Here is a 19,027-nt window from a genome sequence, read left to right as displayed (position 1 = left end):
CGAGTTAGATAGCATTAGTGAACATTATAAAAAATAAAAAGTGTCTACTTTGTGCATTCACCAATTTGGCTTGGTGGTTTAGCCTTTCTTTTTTACTTACTTCTTTTTTATGCCAACAACATGGGATTAAACCTTGGTGGGAGCATTGAATGAGATATATTATACCTTGGTTGAACCTCTCGTATTGGATGGATTATTTTTGAATATAATATTTTTATTTCAAAACACTTAAGTCAAAATCCTATAAAATATGACACTTAGATTTAAAGATGACAAGTTTCCAAGCAAATAAAACTTACTTCGGGGCACTTTACAACCCCTAAAACGACGATTCAAATGTTTAGGTATACTTGATGTAATGAGCCGACGTTATTGTACGCAAAAAAATATATTTAGTTCTATATAAACTATTGATATTTCAGGGTTTTGAAACATGACTAATTTTTGCTCAAAGTATGAAAAAAACGTGATTTTTGATAGCTTAAAAAAAGAAGAAAAAAAAAAAGTACTCCCTTTCACGCACAGAATCTGTGCGTGAAACCTAATTTGTTTTTTTTTTTTTTTTAAAGGGTTAGTTTGATTCCAAAAGTTATTTTTTGGGTTAAAAAAGTTCCGGACCCGAAAAGTTGTGGGATTAAAAGTGGAGACAAACAAACTGTCCACTTGTTACTCTTATCAAAGAGGAGAACATATAGGATCATTATTGAAAGATTGTAACTATTTATCGAAAGTGAACTAATTTACTCTAACACACGTCTGAAGAAAAACAAACTAAATTTGAGAATTTCCTAATGAATGAGGAATCCAATATGGATAAGATTGACTAATTTAAAAAAATACACTCAAGAAAATAGAATTTATTCTGGCCGCAGACTTAAGCATATTATAACTTATTAAAAGATATTAAGAAACAATATACAAAAATAGTCATGGGGGTAAACAGAAGAAACAGGTGAGGTAGGGAAATCATTTCTTCAAAGAGGAACATGGACTTTTTGCAAACTCTTCCACCAAGAAAAGTATGATTGCATAGTATGCCCCTACTTTACCCCCACCCCCGCAGTACTACTGATGCACAAGAATCATACTGTAAAACCCAATAATACTTTCAGGTTGATGTACTGTACCCTTACCCCTTTGTTTATCCTCAAACATATTTGTTATATTTTCATTTCATACTGATAAGAGAGAATTGAAGCCCTAATTTGGAGCAATGTTGGATCCGGCAAGTGATTTGGTACCGCCACCTTCTTCTCCTACCATTTCATCTGTTTCTTCTTCTGATCTCGACACTGAGGTAAATATACTAGTTATTGCTCAATCACTTTTCATATTTCTAATTGAATAATGCTATGTGAAATGTGTTTGAAATTTACGTTTTTATGGTGCGAACAGTCTACAGGTTCATTTTTTCATGATCGGAGTATAACACTAGGAACTCTCATGGGAGTTACATGTCAAGCGATCACGTTTAGAGCACCGTCAATGACTCAGAACCGCCAGTCAAACGTTGAAACCTCCGTCGGCGCTCTGAAGAACAGGAAATCGAAGAAGAGTAGAGTCGCGGCGGCGGAAGAGGAGGAGCGCCGCCATTTCCGGCGGCGGAGGTGGTGGAGGCTTTGCAGAGACGAATGCGATTCCAAGCCAGCGTCGCTCGGAGAGTATCTCGAGGTCGAGCGGAGAGAAAACGGAGCGATTGACGACGGTGCAGCGGCGGCGGCGGCGGCTGAGCTGGAAGGTGTTGTTATCGACGCGCCGCCGTCAAATGGAAGGACGTTATTTGCCGACGGGAGAGTTTTGCCGCCGGTGGAAGTTGAAGAAGATTCATCGCCGGCGGGAGCGCTAGGGTTGTGTAGATTCTCTGTGTCGTCGCTTTCGGGAATCTGTAGCCGTTAAATAGACGTATCATTAACTTTTTGATTCGCCATTAATTGGTTTAAACTTTGTTACGGAGTATTAGATATAATCATTAAGAAGAAGCATGAACGCAGAGAATCAGAAAAAAATACAGAAGTCGTCCTTTATTGGCCACTGTCTATTTATTCTCATTTTATTTAATCGTCCTTTGCTGGCCATTGTCTGTTTATTCTCATTTTATCTTTATTTGCCATGATATTTATTTGGATTTATTTATTCTACTAATGTAAAGGCAAGTTTGCCACCTAGTATTTGTCTTTTGGAGGGATGCGAGAAAGTGAACCAAGGAAAAAAGAAAATATATTACTCTACATTTGATATAAAATTTTATTTCTCTTTACTCTTGAAGTGATTTTTGTCTTGTTTCCTATGTATGCTTAACATCTTGTGCAGTTAGCCGTCAGACCTTCCGTGGATTACCTTTTATTTTGTTTAAAACTTGAAGAAACACACTTTAGTGGTTGTAGTCACAAGCTGGCAATAGAGCACTGATGAAGCAAAAGATATGATCACGCGCATAATAAACACCAATTGTCTGGAACAGCAAGCAAACTGTGTTGCTGCAAAAGCTTTCACAAGTTGAATTTGAGGCTCTGCTAAAATCTGACCAAAAGTATTCATATGTAACAATCACCTTATATACAAACATTACATCAAGTCGACATTACATTTGTTAGGGAGAATATATTTTATCCATAGAATTAAGTATTTAACATGTTTCCATGTGCGAGCACAATTCTTTTCGTGAGCTAAGCACATAAAAATTATTTCTCATAAAGAGTGGGCGAACTGGCGATGAGATTCGAATATAGAACTTTGCCGATTTTCAACAATGAGAATGATACTGTAATTTTATTAACTTAATTATGCTCTCAACAAATTGAAGATAGCAACATCACAATCTATTAATTGAGCTTTGCGCATCGGATGCCCCAAAGGATAAGATACTCCTAAATATTCTTCTGCCTTGTCCCAATCAAGCAGGGGCGGATTTAAAAGGGCCCGAGGGTGTTCGCAAAATTACAGTGTATATATAGGGTAGATTTTTTTATGTTTATGTACATATATTAGGCTTGAACACCACGAACAAATGCGAAAAGGTTAGCTGGAAGCGTTAGGGTGTTCAAAATTGTCTCTAGTGTCCTAGGTTTGATTCTCATTGACAACATTATTTTTTTATATTTAGCTTTTGTTGTTTTTTCTTAACCCAAAATCCTGAATTCGTCACAGCAATGAATTATATGGGTTTAAAGTTTTATCTTATTCTAATATTTCGATTACATCACATCAAGATACTTTAGTCTCCGAGAAGTGCAACAAAAGTTCAGGACAAGACAAAATGATAATGGATTTTAGCTACGTCGTTTCTGTTTGGAATTTTTACGCGTTATAGCTACTTCTAATACATAATTAGTGGTAATAACTATCTTTTATTTTAATTACTAATAATAACTAAATACTTTTCTAATTTAACTATTATAGCTACACAGTAATTTTTGAATTACCATTTCACAAATACACCTAAAAATTAGCACCCCCAATCCCATATCCCTTTTAATGGTAACAATATTAATCACTTAATATACATTACCATTCTCTCTCCTTTTTCATAACTTCTTACCTTTTATGATCGTCTTCTTCCTCTCTTCACCCTTCTGCAAAAATTTCACTTCCATTCTCACCAATCAAGAAGATTCGTCGTATTCTTTCTTTTTTTTTTTACCAAAAAAAGGAAAAAGAAGCCTTAAAGTACTCACGTTCTATCCCATCTCCTTTGTTTCGTGAAATTTTCGCTATTTGTGTTATTATTCTTCCACAAAATCAACTTGGTGGAAGTGATTGTTGTTGCTTCGAAGCCATGGTGGTAGTTATGGCGGCGCAGAGAGAGAAGGAGAGAGAAAGTTTATTAGGGTTTTGAGAAGACGAAAAATATATATGTATTTGTGTATGTTCTATGATATAACTACCAATTGTTGTGGTTGGTGGTGTATTTTTGTAAGTTTTTCTATATATTTGTGTATTTTGTTCAAATTAATTCCATCTTCATCTAGTTTTAAATACACAGGTGACGCAAATACATGGTAAGTTTCTATATATTTATGTATTTTGTTCAAATTAATCCCATCAAATACATGGGTGATGCAAATTGTTACTCACACAAATACATGAGATTTAATTTAAAATACATGGGGTTTGATTGGAAACTTCAAATACATTAGTTATGCTATCAAATACAACGGTAAATAAAAAACGAAATCAATATTGAAAACTTCAAATACATTACCACTAAATACATGGGTGATGCAAATTGTTACTCACACAAATACATGATATTTAATATAAAATACATGGAGTTTGATTGGAAACGTCAAATATATTAGTTGTGCTATCAAATACATCGGTAAATAAAAAACAAAATCAATATTGAAAACTTCAAATACATTGGCTGTTGATTGATCGTGTTTGTTTTGTCAATGTATTTTCAAAGGTGTTGAAGATTTAATTTGAAATTTGAATTTTTACGTTTGAATGTTGAAGAATGCATGGAAGAAGAGAAACGTGTAAGGAAAGGGAATATTACAAGAGATTTTGCTGAAAAGAAGGTAAAAAATATCTTAATTTCTCATTTAATACCACCACCGTTATGCTAAAAAATAAAGGAGTCATTCCTTTTTTTTTTTGTTACAAGCTTTCATGTATTTGCTGACAACAAATACATGCGAAAACATACACAAATCAGCTGATTTTTAGCTACGAATGGTAATATTAAAAAGGGTAGCTACAAATGGTAGGGTAGCTACAAATCAGCTGATTTTACCTTTCTGTTTCTGTTTCAATTTGCGTCTGAAAACTTTCACTGAGCACGTTATCTGATGAACCAGTCACGTGTATGGTTCCGGTATCTCATGGTCCGATCAAATGGAACAGCTGGCCCAAGAAAATATTGTTGGGCCGTGTTGATGTTGAATATGGGCTTGTGTTCTTCGTTTGATGGGCTTAATCTCAATTTCACTCCTTTCAATTTTCATTTTTTTGTGCGGATTGTCCTTCAAAGGGATTGATATTTGATTTTTGCCTTTTGCCTAATACCATGAGATTTGAAATTCAAACCCTGCTCAGTTAAAAATAAAAACAAAAATCGCAAGGCAGAGTTTCGTAGCAAAGTTAGACCTATTCAGCCCAAAGTTAGGCCTCAGACGGAGTTTTAAATGCAAAACTCTATGGCTTAAGGTAGAATTTTGCATACCTTCCAATTCTTTTTTTTAAGAGGTTTGGATTCTCATGCTAAACTCTGCCTTTGAGGTAGAGTTTTGTATTCAAAATTATGCCTGAAGCCTAACTTTGACCCGAATAGGCTTAACTTTACGACGAAACTCTACCTTGTGATTTTTTGTTTTTATTTTGATTGGGTCGGGATTCAAATCTAGAACCTCAGTGTATTAGGTGAAGAGCAAAAATTAAAGACCACCAATTTGGGGGACAAAATTTAAAGACCAGTGCATTTGAAGGACAATCGTGCAAATGACCCTTCAATTTTTTGAATTTATCCTCGTTTACTCATTTGGGGGAGAATTGGTTAGGGGTGGGCGTTCGATTTTTCGGTTCGGTTTTATCAAACTTCGGTTTGGCTATTTCGGGTTCGGTTTTTTGAAGGTGGACACCAAACACCGAACCAAACTAGTTCGGTTCGGTTCTTTCGGTTTCGGTTTTTTAAAGTTCGGTTCGGTTCGATTTCGGTTTTTTCAATTCGGTTTTTTTAATATAATATTAGAAGCGATTCCATTGACACTAATTCATATTCTCAAAAGCAATAAAACATAAAACTGATAAATTGAAATCAAAATCAAACAAACAGGATACACAAGAACAAAATACTATAATCATGACATAAGATTACTAGATGTTATATACATACCGTAAGAATAATTAAGAAAACACATAAAGGACATATATTAATCCTAAGAGACATCTTAGTTACCTTTCTTTGTTAAAGATATTTGATTTTTCAATTGAAGTAGAAAATTAGGGATACAAATGCAAAAGAAGACTTATTACAATTGGTTTTTTTTTGCTTTAAACTTAATGGGTCTGGACTATTTTAATTTTTTTGGGTAATGTATTAAATTTCGGTGCGCGTTCGGTTTTTCGGTTCGGTTTTATGAAACTTCGGTTCGGCTATTTCGGTTTCGGTTTTTTGACGATGGGCACCAAACACCGAACCAAACTAGTTCGGTTCGGTTCGGTTTGTTGAAGTTTCGGTTCGGTTCGGTTCGGTTTTTCGGTTTTCGGTATTTATGCCCAGCCCTAGAATTGGTGCCATTTCACATGAGTTCCAATATTAATAGGACCACTGTGTATTTCTGTCTTCCTCGGACAAGTGAATGGTGTCAGGTCATTTATTTATTGATTTTATAAATCGGACATTTCATTTCTAAGTTTCGATGTAAACGAGGTCAATGTCGTACTATGTAAGAACTGTAATTATAAAAGCAATCACATTGTTTTCTATTTTTATTAAACAATCACATGTTATGATAAATGCGTTTTATAGAAGTTGAAATATGTAAAAGATAAAAGGACTTAGAGCCCGTTTGGATTGACTTATAAGCTGTTTTTAGCTTTTTTGAGTGTTTGGCTGACCAACTTAAAGTCATTTTGTGCTTAAAATAAGCCCAAAAAATTAATTAGGCACTTGTGAAATTTATCCAAAGAAATTTATGTTCTAAAAAAAATTTTTATGTTCGCTTTTTCTATCCAAACAGGCTCTTAAAAAAGGTCATTTCATTTTTTATTCAGTAGCATAGTTGTACAGTACTACAAGTTGTACAGTTCAATGGAGGGGTTTACTTCTCCTATGTGAATTGGTGAACTATTTATAATTGTATATTTGGATGTGCATAATAGATGAACAATTTGAAAAAGATTGACGTGTAAGGCTACTTGCTTCGTATATTCTTTTAATTCCTTATCAAACAAGAAATATAATCCAGGTTGACCATATGCACACTCTTAAAAAAAAAAAAAGAAAAAAAAAAGCCTTTTGTAGTTTGTGGGAAGATAGAAAAATATTAGGCTACATTACTAATATTTGGATTTTGGTGGATCACAATAATGACGTTCGAACTCTAATGTATAGAGTTGGGAACAAGATTAGAAAACAATTTGATATTTAATCATACTGCCAACCTAAAAACAGAAAATTTTAATTTACTCAATTTACTCCATTTAAGACATAAGTACTTCGGAAGTTCTATCTCTGGTGTCTCTTTAATGCAAGCAAATCCAAATAAATGCAAAACCTTATCCTCATTCAAGTTTCTAGTACAATTTTTAACTTTATTTTATAACATTATCCAGTACCTACTAATTGGATCCTTTCGTATATACAGAGAAAAACAATTTATTTTTCATGTTTTACGCTTAACATCAATTATTCATTCTAAATCATTTTTCAAACTCATTATGAACTCATACACCAATTAATATGAGTAACATGACAAAATATACACTTCATTATTATTTCTTAAGGAGTGTGCAAAATCTATAATAGACAAGTAAAAGTAAACGGGGGATAAAAGCTAAAAGCCATAACTTGGGAATGCCCAACTTTTGGCTTTTGACCCATTTTTGTACTTTTTGACCCAAAAGTAAGTGTTTAAAAATATTTTTTATCTTTCTCAAACACTACAAAAAATAGAAAAGAACTTAAAATCCGATAAGCACTTAAAATAAGTCAATCCAAACACCCTCCAAATCTGCTTATGAAAGATTCACAAGGTTATTTTCTTGAATTCCTTCAGCATGGTTCTCTAAAGCATCCTAAATATGTTCTACTTGTTTAACTATATCGGTTTACGGTATGATTGCCCTCCTTATTCAATTTTGTTCTTTTTTTTTTTTTTTTTTTTTTTTTTTTTTTTTTTTTTAAGAAAAGGTCATCAACTTCACCTTGGTATGCTTTCATAAACTTTATAAATATAGCATTGAACGAGAAAAAAGATACTTTTACTAAAATGATAGTAGTATTTTTTGCAGAGTTCAAACCAGATAATCTCTCTGTTTTAATTTGTTGCCTTACTTTTTTTGTTAATCTGCATTTTTTGACAACTCTTTGGTTCCATTTTTTTAACATGACATATAAGATCATAAAATTAAAAATATTTTAATACATTTTATGTATTTTTAGTTTAGAATCACAAAATTCAAAAGTTTTTTTAATCTTTTTAAGCTTCGCTCCAAATTAAAGTGAGACAAATAAATTGAAGCAAAACGATTGCTATCCACTATCCAACCATTACATCAGTCAAACGTGAACTGTACAAAATTTCAACTCAACCGTTGTAATAAAGTTTGTGACTTCATGACAAATGGCATCAAAACCAAGAAACACCAATTCTCAGGTTCCAAAACACCAGTTTTCAAGGTACAAAAAAATCAAAATATGGTTATTATAAAGTCACAAAATTCAAAAGCTTTTTTAGCCTTTTTAAGCTTCGCTCCAAATTAAAGTGAGACAAATAAATTGAAGCAAAACGATTGCTATCCAATATCCAACCATTACATCAGTCAAAGGTGAACTGTACAAAATGTCAACTCAACCGTTGTAATAAGTTTGTGACTTCATGACAAATGGCATCAAAACCAAGAAACATCAATTCTCAGGTTCCAAAACATCAATTTTCAAGGTACAAAAATATTAAAATATGGTTATTACAAAGTCACAAAATTGGGAGGAAATTTCTTCTGATTGAAGTTTTAACAACCATGACATATGCTGGAAAATTTATTAAATACATAAACATTAACATCGGCTATAAACGCGTCGTGGTCCCACTCTGACACGCCACGTGTCTCCCAGCAAGTTGCTTCGCTAATAACCCCGTCTAGTAAACCCAATCATTAACCCAAAACCGGTCTTCATTATTTTCCTCTCAGAAAAACAAAAAAAAAACTCTCACACAGTCATGGCGATTCCTCCAAAACCCCCATTTCTCTCATTAATTACCCACTAATTAACCCTAATTTCACGATGGTGCTTGTTACGGGCGATAGATACTTAGATTCACTCGTAAAATTCGTGGAAAACAACGTCGAATCATTAATCGAAGGAACCTTAATCCTAAAATTGAATCCAATTGGTCTTCATTATGTTCACTCTAGACTCGAATCATTATCTGAACTTGAGAGTCTTTTATCAGGTGCACCTGTTGATTATCTTCGTGCTTATGTATCTGATTTAGGTGACCATAGGGCACTTGAAAGGCTTAGACGGATTCTTCGACTTTTAACATCGTTAAAGGTGGTTTCTGTGTTGCCGCCACCAGCTAGGGATCCAACGCCGTTATCACTTTTGCCGTTTGGTAGGTTAAAAGTATTGGAACTTAGAGGATGTGATCTGTCTACATCTGCTGCTAGAGGACTTTTGGAATTAAGACATACTTTGGAGAAGTTGATTTGTCATAATTCGACTGTGAGTTTCATTTTTTGCATGTGAATTATTACAAGTGCTATCTTCGCTGAGCATACTGTTTTGTTTTGTTGTAGTTACTGTTGTTTTTTCCTTTTTGACCGGCTTTGATATTGCTTTATCTTGAGCCGAGGATCTATCGAAAACAGCCTCTCTGCCTCTCAAGGCAGGGGTAAGGTCTGCGTGCGTTCTACCCTCCTCAGACCCCACTTCAGGGGATTACACTGGACATATTGTTGTTGTTGTTATTGAATTACAAGTGCTATTGTCCTTCAATTTCTGTTACAAGCTGCTAGAGGACTTTTGGAATTAAGGCATACTTTGGAGAAGTTGATTTGTCATAATTCGACTGTGAGTTTTATATTTTGCATGTGAATTATTACAAGTGCTATTGCTTTTTTGGTATCTGTGCTGTGTACTGCTTTCCTTATTAGTTGTCATGTCTCTTTCATTTCAATATTTCCTTTTTCAAACTGCTTTGAACTGCGTTACTTGAGCAGGTTGTCTATCGGAAACAACCTCTCTATCTCCACGAGGTCTGCGTATACTCTAGGGTTTCTGGAACATGGGTTCACTACTAACTAAAGGAATGGAAAAATATGCTAATTAGGAATTGAGCCCTAGTTCTTTAGGTAAATAACTCAATATTCAACCTAGTGCACCATTTAGCCTTCTTGTAACATGGGTACCAACGGATAATATTCCAATTTTAGGAAATATATACACAAAATATGTCATAATTCGACTGTGAGTTTTATATTTTGCACGTGGATTACAAGTGCTATTGTTCTTCAATTTCTGTTACTACCTATTGTTGTTTCTCTTCTTCAGTTAACGCATTATCTTGTTGTTGTTACTGTTCCTTTTTTTTTTTTTTTTTTTTTTTGTGAATTTTATGTAATGATTTCCTTATTATTTGCTATGTCTGCTTCACTTCTGTATTTTATCTGTTTAACACGGATTTGAGATGAGTTACTTGAGCCGAGGGTCATTGGGAAACAGTCTTCTTAAAATTGATATGTCACAATTCGACAGTGAGTTTATATTTTGCATGTGAATTACAAGTGCTATTGTAATACCTGTTAATTTGTACCTTCTTGCCCTTCGATTTCTGTTAATACCTGTTTTTTTTTTTTTGCTTCGGTTATGGCATTATTTTGTTGCTGTTATTGTTCCTTTTTCCTGTATGTTATGTAATGGTTTTGTTATTATTTGCTGTGTCTGCTTTGCTTCTGTATGTTATTTTTTAAAGTTGCTTTGTTATGAGTGACTTGAGCCGGGGATCTTTCGGAAGCAGCCTCTCTACCTCCACGAGGTAGGGGTAAGGTCTGCGTACACTCTACTCTCCCAGACCCCATCTTGTGGGATTACATTGGGTATGTTGTTGTTGTAGTAGTATTGCTTTTTGGTATCTATATATAAAGGGCTCCTCCTTTCTTCTGTGATTCATTGTTTCAGGACGCACTTAAGCATGTTTTTGCTAGTAGAATAGCTGATATAAATAATTCTCCGCACTGGAATCGGTTATCATTTATTTCATGTGCCCGCAATGGCTTGGTTCTGATGGACGAATCTTTGCAACTTCTTCCTGCTGTTGAAACTCTTGATTTGAGCAGAAATAAGTTTGCCAAGGTGGATAATCTGCGGAAGTGCACCAAATTGAAGCATCTGGATCTTGGGTTCAACCACCTGAGAAATGTTGTGTCCTTTAGTGGGGTAAATCTCGCTTATTCATCCTGAAAGTTTTGGTTATATAATGTTTTACTGTCTGTTATAAAGAACAAAATTGCTATGAGTATCAGAAGAACTTCACATCTTGTTGCTGATTACTAAGTACCGTAGAACTTTGTAAGTTTGGGAATTGTGCTTGACCAAGCTGGGAATCAAATGGAATCTTTGTAAAGCATATCAGGTTTTATATTTCATTCGATTGGCAGGACAATAGATTCATTGCATCTCAAACACAACCCGTGTTCACGGAAATTCTTTTGAGGATCAGTACAACATTTTATGATATTCGGAACAGTTACGAATACTGTGTCACTATCAATTGTAAATGATTTAGTAAAATTGCTCTCTTCTGAAGGTATCCGACTAGTTACTTGAAACTCCCTGCTGCTCCTTTCTGAAGTGAAAGGAGAAAATGCTTTAACTAAATCAGATTGTGTCCAATAACCATTTACTTCAAAAAAAATAAAAATCATATTGATGATGTCAAAGCCATCTTGTGCGTACCTCAACTATTCCACTGGGTACTTGCTACCTCACAACCAATAACTTTTTACTTTAGCATGTAGTAAATCACTTGACTGTAGTCTCGAAGATTTTCCTGCCAAGTTGGTATTATAATCATTTTGTAGGAAGGTTACCTATTAAAAAAAAAAAAAAAAAAAGTGAGAAAAGACAACCATTGTCTAGGAAGGTTTGAAGTTATTAGAGCCAAAGTAATATTTAATCATAATTCCTGTCTTATGAACAACTTCTCATGATTATTATTTGTCTAGTGCTAATTTCGCACTTAGGATATGTGTGCCATAATTTTAAACTTATAGTTGTTTCAGCACTCTTTCTTTTCTGTTGGGTGAAGTCAAGATGAGCGTGAAGTACATGGTACAATGCTTATCAACATGTTGGTTTATGGAGGTTTTGTCACTGCAGGTCTCATCTCACATTGTTAAGCTTGTTCTGAGGAACAATGCCCTAACATCATTACGCGGAATTGAAAATTTGAAGTCACTTCAGGGGCTTGATATTTCGTACAATATAATCTCCAATTTCTTGGAGATGGAGATTCTTGCTGGCCTGTCATCTCTTCAACGCTTGTGGCTTGAGGGGAATCCTCTGTGCTATTCTCGTTGGTATAGAGCTCAAGTCTTCAGTTTCTTTCCGAGTCCAGAGAAGGTATCTGTTTCTTTTACTGTAATTAAATTTTCTTTGTCCATCCTGTGCTGTAGAGGCTTACCTGAGGGATGTGCCTCTTTATTTAACCTTTTAATCTTTGGACTTACCCGTTTTTCTCTTCCATGATTGCACATTCCAGATGGAGCTTGATGAAAAGAAAATCTGTACTAGTGAGTTATGGCAGCGGCAGATTATCATTGCCAGTAGGCAAAAGCGGCCTGCTAGCTTTGGGTTTTATTCACCAGCAAGAGTTGGGGCCAAAATAGAAGGAAGTATTAATACAAAAAGGGTCAGTAACTCCTTAGGTGCTCATTTCTAATTTGATCTTTCTATATAAATCGGTAGTTCTAAACATCTTGATATGCCTATTACAGAAGAAGCTCTCACGTGTGGCTAGTATCGAGACTGAAGAACAGAACACTTCCATTTGCTCTGATATAGAATCTGCGTCTGTTGATATCGACAATCAAAGCAAGGAGGAGAATGCCCTTTCTGATGAGGAAGCTGAAATAGTTGAGTTGATGAACCGAATTGAGAATATGAAGAAGGAAAGATCTGATGTGTGGCTGCAGGAGTTCAAAGACTGGGTAAATGACTCTTCTGACAATTTTGTTGGTGTTTCTAGAGGCAAAGAGACTGTCTCCAGTAACCACAGAGATGATGAAGTTAAGACCCAGAATAGAGACAATCAGCTAGGTGAGACCTCCAAATATTTATCTGACTCGATGCTGGCTTCTGGAGATGACAGCAGCACAAATATACTAGAATCTGACAACTCATTCGCAGAGATGTTTCATTACCCCAACCAAATTGGTGAAGCATCTTCCAGATTTTCTCGGAATAACACAGGAGAGTCCATTCAGATTAGTAGAAGCCGACATCAGGATATATTTAGCCCTATAAATAATGAAGTGCTTCATCCAACTACAATGTTCCCTCAGTCTGAATCCTACTCAACCCAAAGGGGTCTTAAAATGAGTGCTAAGATCAATATTCCACCACTTACTGATGCTGATAATATTTTGGATTCTCGATCATCTTTGGCTAGCACAGGATCACCTCCTCACTACAAGGAGGACATTCTGCACAGACGTCAAAATTTGGAAGAAGAATTGCTGCAGCTGTCTGCTGAATCCTTCTCAGCTGCATCTTCTGATAGTGATACAAGCTGTAGCGACGACGATTGCCCTGAGTTGACCTCAATGCCTCTGGTTGATCAGTTTCTTATCGACAATGTCTCAGAAAGGAGTGTGGATAGCTACTCACCATTGCATCTGTCCATGGATGTATGCCATGAAAAATTGTACCCGATAAAACTAAATTGTAGATTCCCAGCACGTTTAGGTACTGATTGCGCGGTGGTCAGGGAACCAGGCACTTCCTCCCAGCAAGGGCATATTTCTACTGATAGACAAGATGTAGAAAGTGTACAAGTTGTGAAGCAGGACGCTGATTGGTTGGAGAAGAAAAAGCGTCGGAGGAAACCTGCAAGGCGAATAATCTCACTGTGTGAGGAAAATGAAAAAGCAGATGATGAGACAGCAGAACCTAAGAAATTAGATTTGGATATAAATGGTTTTCAAGATGGAGGGGTTGGACCACTGTGTGCTTCAGAGAGAGCTTCTAGCCAAAGTGCGATGAGAATATCCCTTGATAGTTGTGGCAGGCAAACTCATGCTGAGAGAAGCAGATTACTACAGGGGGCTGAGAAGCTAATTAAGAATTACTTTAACAAAAAAGCTGCAGATTCTGGAATTGATGAATCTTGTCAGAGATACATTCTATGCAACTGTTTGCTCGAGAAAGACTCTCAGTTCAGTGAAAGGTAGATGTACCATTCCCGACATCTTTAATATAGATGGAGCAGAGTTTTGTAAAGGGCGAACTTTTTTATTTTCCACTATGTGCGCTTCTGATAAATGTTGTGAGTTTTTCAGTTAAGTGTTGGCAATTTTGGGTGGCAATTATGAGATTTCCAATGTGCGTTTTCTTTTCGCTCTTTTCATCTGTGTGTTAGGTTAATTTAGTTTGCTCACTGAATTCTTGTGTTCAAATAATCAGCCTGCATATTTGGTTATCTTACTCCTTGAGATGGTATTGGCACATTAACCTAAGTCTGAATCCTAATAGCTGCCACTGCTTAAAACCCTTCTTTGTCAGTTGTGACCCCCTCGCTTAAGCATGCTCTGCTATCTCATTGCACTGATAAGTGGTTTGTGGGTTGGAGACAGTGGTCTCCCAGGGTACACGGCATCTTTAAAGGTGTGGAGGATGACTCCAAGGTTTTCAGGACACGTCAGAGGGTTACAAAAGCTGGTGAACTATGTATGGGTGTTCTCAAGTCTTTTGCCTTTGCTAGCAAAAGGGCTAAATGGAATACCTTAACCCCTTGCTTCATAAAAAAAAGGGAATACTTTAACTCCCGTTGAAGGTCAAATATAGTACTAATTTCTGTAAAGGAGGGAAAATCTTATATAGTTTAGATCAAGGACTAGTTTAGTAGCTCTTTTAATTTTCTAAGTGGAAAGCTCTGTGCGAAAAGATTTGCTACTTGCATTTAAAAAAAAAAAAAATTGCAGCTTTTGGCACCATCCTGATGCACATCTGAAGTGAAACGATTGTTCATCAGAAAAAAAATTTGTCCATGTGGAAACAGTTCTCTAATGTGTGTCATGCATGGGAAAGAACTCTTTAAAGTAAAACTAGATAGTGATGGATTTGCAGATATGGCATGAGTTAGCTACAAGTATTTCAAACCCTGCAACATGACAATTGTATCTCAAGTATGTGTTTTTGCTAAATATTATGACGTGCCTCATTAGGATATCCCAATGTTTTCTGCAAAGTGTTATGAATTACCTAAGCACTCACTTGCTTCTGCTTTATTGAGTCTTTCAATTGCCAACTTTTTTTTCCCCACGTTATCCAAGGACATTAACTCTAGTTTTGGTAAAACATATCATATATCTGGACGATATCATCTAGGGATTATTGTACTTCGTGTAATTTACTTTTCTGGCACTTACATGCCTTTTCTTTTCTGTGCCTTAGTTATATAAGCTACTGTTTTCTTCCAATATTATTTACTGTAATCCTTTTGAATTTACAGTGAGGTAGCTGTAACCTTGAGCAGCGAGCATAAGTTACATGTGCTACTCCTTGAAAACTCATGTGTTGGGTCAGGTTAGCTTTACTGTGGTATGAACTTTTTGCGAGATGTGAAGTTTTTGTTCTTTCTATTACTACTTTAGAGACAATGAAATGATGCTGCATGCTTTTAAGTACTATTTGTCTGTTGGCTTTTAGCAGGTTCAAGCTTAAAATTAGCTGGCTGTCATGGTTTTGAGCAGATGAGAGAGGTTTTTGTGGGTTTGGGACTTCAGATTGTAAGGTTTGTGGGTTCTGTGTCACTTCCGTTGGTTTGCATGCCTTTTACTTTTCTGAAGATCTTATTCTCTTCCATCTTTTATAAGTAGAGTGTGCTTCGGACGGGACACAACCTACCTCTTTGTGACCAGAAATATAGATGTGTCCAGAGAGCTATTATCGATATTGGGGTTTATTGATTCACATGTGGTGGAAAATGACTGTTCTCTGCGAAGGTGATCTACCTTGGCTCTGCACGTCTAAATTGGTTTTGTGGGAAAACTTCGAGTATTATGTTTTCTAGTTTGATTACCATTTCCTCATGTGCTGGTTTTTGCAATTTGAATGACAGTTTGGAGAACGTTCAGGCTGATCTCTTCGAAAGGCATGTATGTGGAGGTTTGAAGATGAGCATTCTTCAGTATTCAATGGTGATGTTCTGGTGCAACAATTGGAGAGGTATTTCTAGTTGTTCTTGCAGTCTTCTATATGATTCATCCTCATACTGATGTTTGGACATGAACAGTGAGGCGCGTCTTCATATCTTTAGTGCTGATGCCAAGAAAAAACTAATAGCCGTATTTGCTGGATGAGTAGGTTTACGAGCTTGTTCTGTCAGTAGTCCATCATTGAGACGTTGTGCTTCTGTTATACAAAGCTAAATGTTTGTAGTTAGAGTAAAGCATACTAGGTGTAAAGAAAGGGTGGCCTATTTGCAAGCATTTCCTTTTCCTAATAACTTCAGCTGCTTCTATTTTATCCAAAGAAGTATCAAGTTGATTGACAAAGCAATTAAGATGGCAGTAACTGGCACCAACATTGAACTAAAGGAGTTATCTAAGTGATATGGGACATAGAACGTAGATAGCTATACAGATATAATCCATTATTTTGCTTAACAGATGATCTAGGCTGACTCCTCCCCTCCATACTAAAGAACTGGAACCAAAAAGGAAAACACTCTTTCTGCTTTTGCCCATAAGTGGTGCATCCATTTTTGCCAGCAGCATCATTGTTATTAGTCTCTTTTTATATCTCCTTTAATTGCGTAGATATTCTGGTCTCAAGTTCTTTTTCTTTCTGCGGCTTTTCTGGTTTCCTTCTTTTTTTTATTTTTTTTTATTTTTTTTATTTTTTTTTATGTGTGTCTGTTTGGGGGGGGGTGGGGGGGGGTGAAAGGAGAATTCAATTTTTTTGGACAGAGAGACAGCTGTTCTATGATGGAGTTTATTGTTACTGTTTGACAGAATTGTCCAACTTTAATTGACAGAGGGTTCATGGCTGCGGAGATCGCTATTTGTGCTTGGAAGGCATCTAATTCTGTGCACGGAAGATGTAACCCTGCTTGGTTCCCTTTCTGAGAGTGTATCATGCTCTTCCTACTTCTCGTTGGACTCTTGTTGTTCCATTGTCAGCGTGTCAGAAGTGGTAATAATTTTGTTCTTGAGCATTTGTTTCTTATCAATCTAGTAGCATGTTTATCTTTCCGATAAATCAATCGAGCAGCATCTTATACATGGTATATGTCAATAGTTTACCCCTCGTAATTAATCACCTAAAAAAAAAAAGGGCAGCCCGGTGCACTAAGCTCCCGCTATGCGCAGGGTCCGGGGAAGGGCCGGACCACCAGAGTCTATTGTACGCAGTCTTACCTTGCATTTCTGCAAGAGGCTGTTTCCACGGCTCGAACCCGTGACCTCTTGATCACATGGCAGCAACTTTATCCGTTACGCCAAGGCTCCCCTTCATAATTAATCACCTAATTGGAATAAATATTGTGAGTACCTGTAAACAATTAGATGCTTTAAAGTCGATTTTAGTTTATTCCAAATGCTCCTTAAAAAAAAGTTCATTACCATATGTATTGATTATTATCACATCACTGATCAGATGAAATAGGATGATCGACACGATTTAGTAGATACATCAACCAGTTATCTATTCCAAGAGAACAGTTATGGTGTAAAAAGTCTTGGATTCTGGATCTACTACTGCGCTTTAACCATTTCCTTTTTAACAGATGCCAGTTAGGTATATAAGATGACTTTTTTTTTTTTTCAATTTAGGGAAGCAGAGTGAAACAAAACTCTGGGTTTGTGAGTTTCTTTTCTATTAACTGGAAAAACTGATACAGTGTTGAGATTCTTTAATCTAATATGGGAAAACCAAAACCAAAAATAACAAATTCAAAAAAAAAAAAAAAAAAAAATTGCCTATATGAATCAACTGCAAGGCCTAGATTTGCCTATGAGATATAGAGTCGAGCCGAATTTAGCTGTTACTACCAAGAATCCTAGTTGGTTCAGATTTAGGGTTCTGGAACTGTTTAGACTTTTATTATAGTGTTTACCATGGCTTGCATGTATTGATCCTATTTATGATCTATTGCAGACTATTCTTTAATTTTCTTGGGTACAAGAAATCACTTTTTCTTACTGCTTTCACCATGTCCGATTTTGGGTGTTTAAGCAAATAATGGTTGATTTGTCAGATCTTATAGGTTGTGGCTTTCTTAACATAGAATTTGACCTGGAAATTCACCTTAGCTAGTGGTTTACTTTATCTACAGACCTGATGGTATGGATTTCCTTTATCTTTCAGGTAATTGACACCAAAGATTGCTATTGCGTGACCCTGACTTTGGAAGGCGTCATGTCAAAGTTCCCTCTTACACTGAAGGAGGGCAAGATAGTCGAGGATACAAAACTCGTGAAGAGAAAACCTGTCTCGGGTCCCCAGAAGTGGAAGCTGAAGTGGTTCTCGGAAGAAAGTCTCTTCCAATTTGTGTCTTTATTGAAAGCATTACATGGTGAAGCAACCACAAATTCCTTACTTGTATATCGTCATCAAAGCAAGTAAAATCTGTTTTGTTTTTTCATTCTGCGGTTTTGTTTTTCATTCATTTCATTCTTTGGTTCTGGTATACTCTTCTTATGCCCCTGGTCAATGTTATATTTGCTTCTTTTTTTAGTTTTCTCTTTTCTTTTCCTTTTCTTTAGGTTGATGTGCTTTCCATTCTTTGATTTGTTGTGCAGTCACTGATTTGTTGTAAAAAGCGTACGGAAGGGAAATTAGTATTTTTTATCTCAGTTTGTTTTGGAGATTCATTTTTTACTTGAAAGTTTGACGGTTTAGTTTTACGTGCAAAACAGACTTTGGGTTCGACTTAATTTTACTAAATCAATTCTAATGGCAAGCCTCTGTATGCCCAAATGTACAATCAACGTCCCTTTGGCATCTGTTTTAGGCCGAATTGGGCAAATCTTTTAGAGAAACTGTGTTCCCTTTGTAAATAATTCATTTGAACCTTTTCTCCAAATTTCTGGAACACAAACTAAATGATCGTTAACTTGGTCATCAAAAATGTGAAGGGGT

At 35.8% G+C, this 19,027-nt stretch overlaps 2 protein-coding genes across 9 annotated transcripts; both read left to right on the top strand.

Annotated features, from left to right (window-relative positions):
• Positions 1-935: 935 nt before the first annotated feature.
• Positions 936-2,048, top strand: LOC132043965 (uncharacterized protein At3g17950). Its single transcript, XM_059434434.1, has 2 exons — positions 936-1,297; positions 1,396-2,048. Exons 1-2 carry the CDS (start codon positions 1,214-1,216, stop codon positions 1,894-1,896), a joined length of 585 nt encoding a protein of 194 aa, XP_059290417.1. The 5' UTR covers positions 936-1,213; the 3' UTR covers positions 1,897-2,048.
• A 6,769-nt stretch (positions 2,049-8,817) lies between these two features.
• LOC132043961 (uncharacterized) lies at positions 8,818-18,757 on the top strand. 8 transcript variants are annotated; one of them, XM_059434424.1, is made up of 11 exons: positions 8,819-9,388; positions 10,844-11,101; positions 12,044-12,286; positions 12,426-12,575; positions 12,661-14,111; positions 15,396-15,469; positions 15,593-15,677; positions 15,760-15,888; positions 16,005-16,111; positions 16,923-17,080; positions 17,543-17,833. In XM_059434424.1, the coding sequence occupies exons 1-11, from the start codon at positions 8,948-8,950 to the stop codon at positions 17,549-17,551; spliced, it is 3,105 nt and encodes a 1,034-aa protein (XP_059290407.1). In that variant the 5' UTR covers positions 8,819-8,947; the 3' UTR covers positions 17,552-17,833. The 8 variants fall into 8 exon arrangements, with proteins under 8 accessions (XP_059290408.1, XP_059290407.1, XP_059290402.1 ...); XM_059434419.1 differs by lacking the exon at positions 17,543-17,833 and adding an exon at positions 18,254-18,757 and having other exon boundaries at positions 8,821-9,388; XM_059434421.1 differs by lacking the exon at positions 17,543-17,833 and adding an exon at positions 18,254-18,757 and having other exon boundaries at positions 8,822-9,388; positions 15,596-15,677.
• The last annotated feature ends 270 nt before the right edge of the window (positions 18,758-19,027 follow it).

The sequence above is a fragment of the Lycium ferocissimum genome, unplaced genomic scaffold, assembly GCF_029784015.1.
Source record: "Lycium ferocissimum isolate CSIRO_LF1 unplaced genomic scaffold, AGI_CSIRO_Lferr_CH_V1 ctg32, whole genome shotgun sequence".
NCBI lineage: Eukaryota > Viridiplantae > Streptophyta > Magnoliopsida > Solanales > Solanaceae > Lycium > Lycium ferocissimum.
This window is presented reverse-complemented; position numbering and strand designations above follow the sequence as displayed.

Coding starts and splice junctions, on each gene's coding strand:
- LOC132043965 (XM_059434434.1), top strand. CDS start 1,214: ATGTTGGATCCGGCAAGTGATTTGGTACCGCCACCTTCTTCTCCTACC. Junction 1,298..1,395: donor CTTCTGATCTCGACACTGAG/GTAAATATACTA, acceptor TGGTGCGAACAG/TCTACAGGTTCATTTTTTCA.
- LOC132043961 (XM_059434419.1), top strand. CDS start 8,948: ATGGTGCTTGTTACGGGCGATAGATACTTAGATTCACTCGTAAAATTC. Junction 12,576..12,660: donor GAAGTATTAATACAAAAAGG/GTCAGTAACTCC, acceptor TGCCTATTACAG/AAGAAGCTCTCACGTGTGGC. Junction 17,081..18,253: donor TTGTCAGCGTGTCAGAAGTG/GTAATAATTTTG, acceptor TTTATCTTTCAG/GTAATTGACACCAAAGATTG.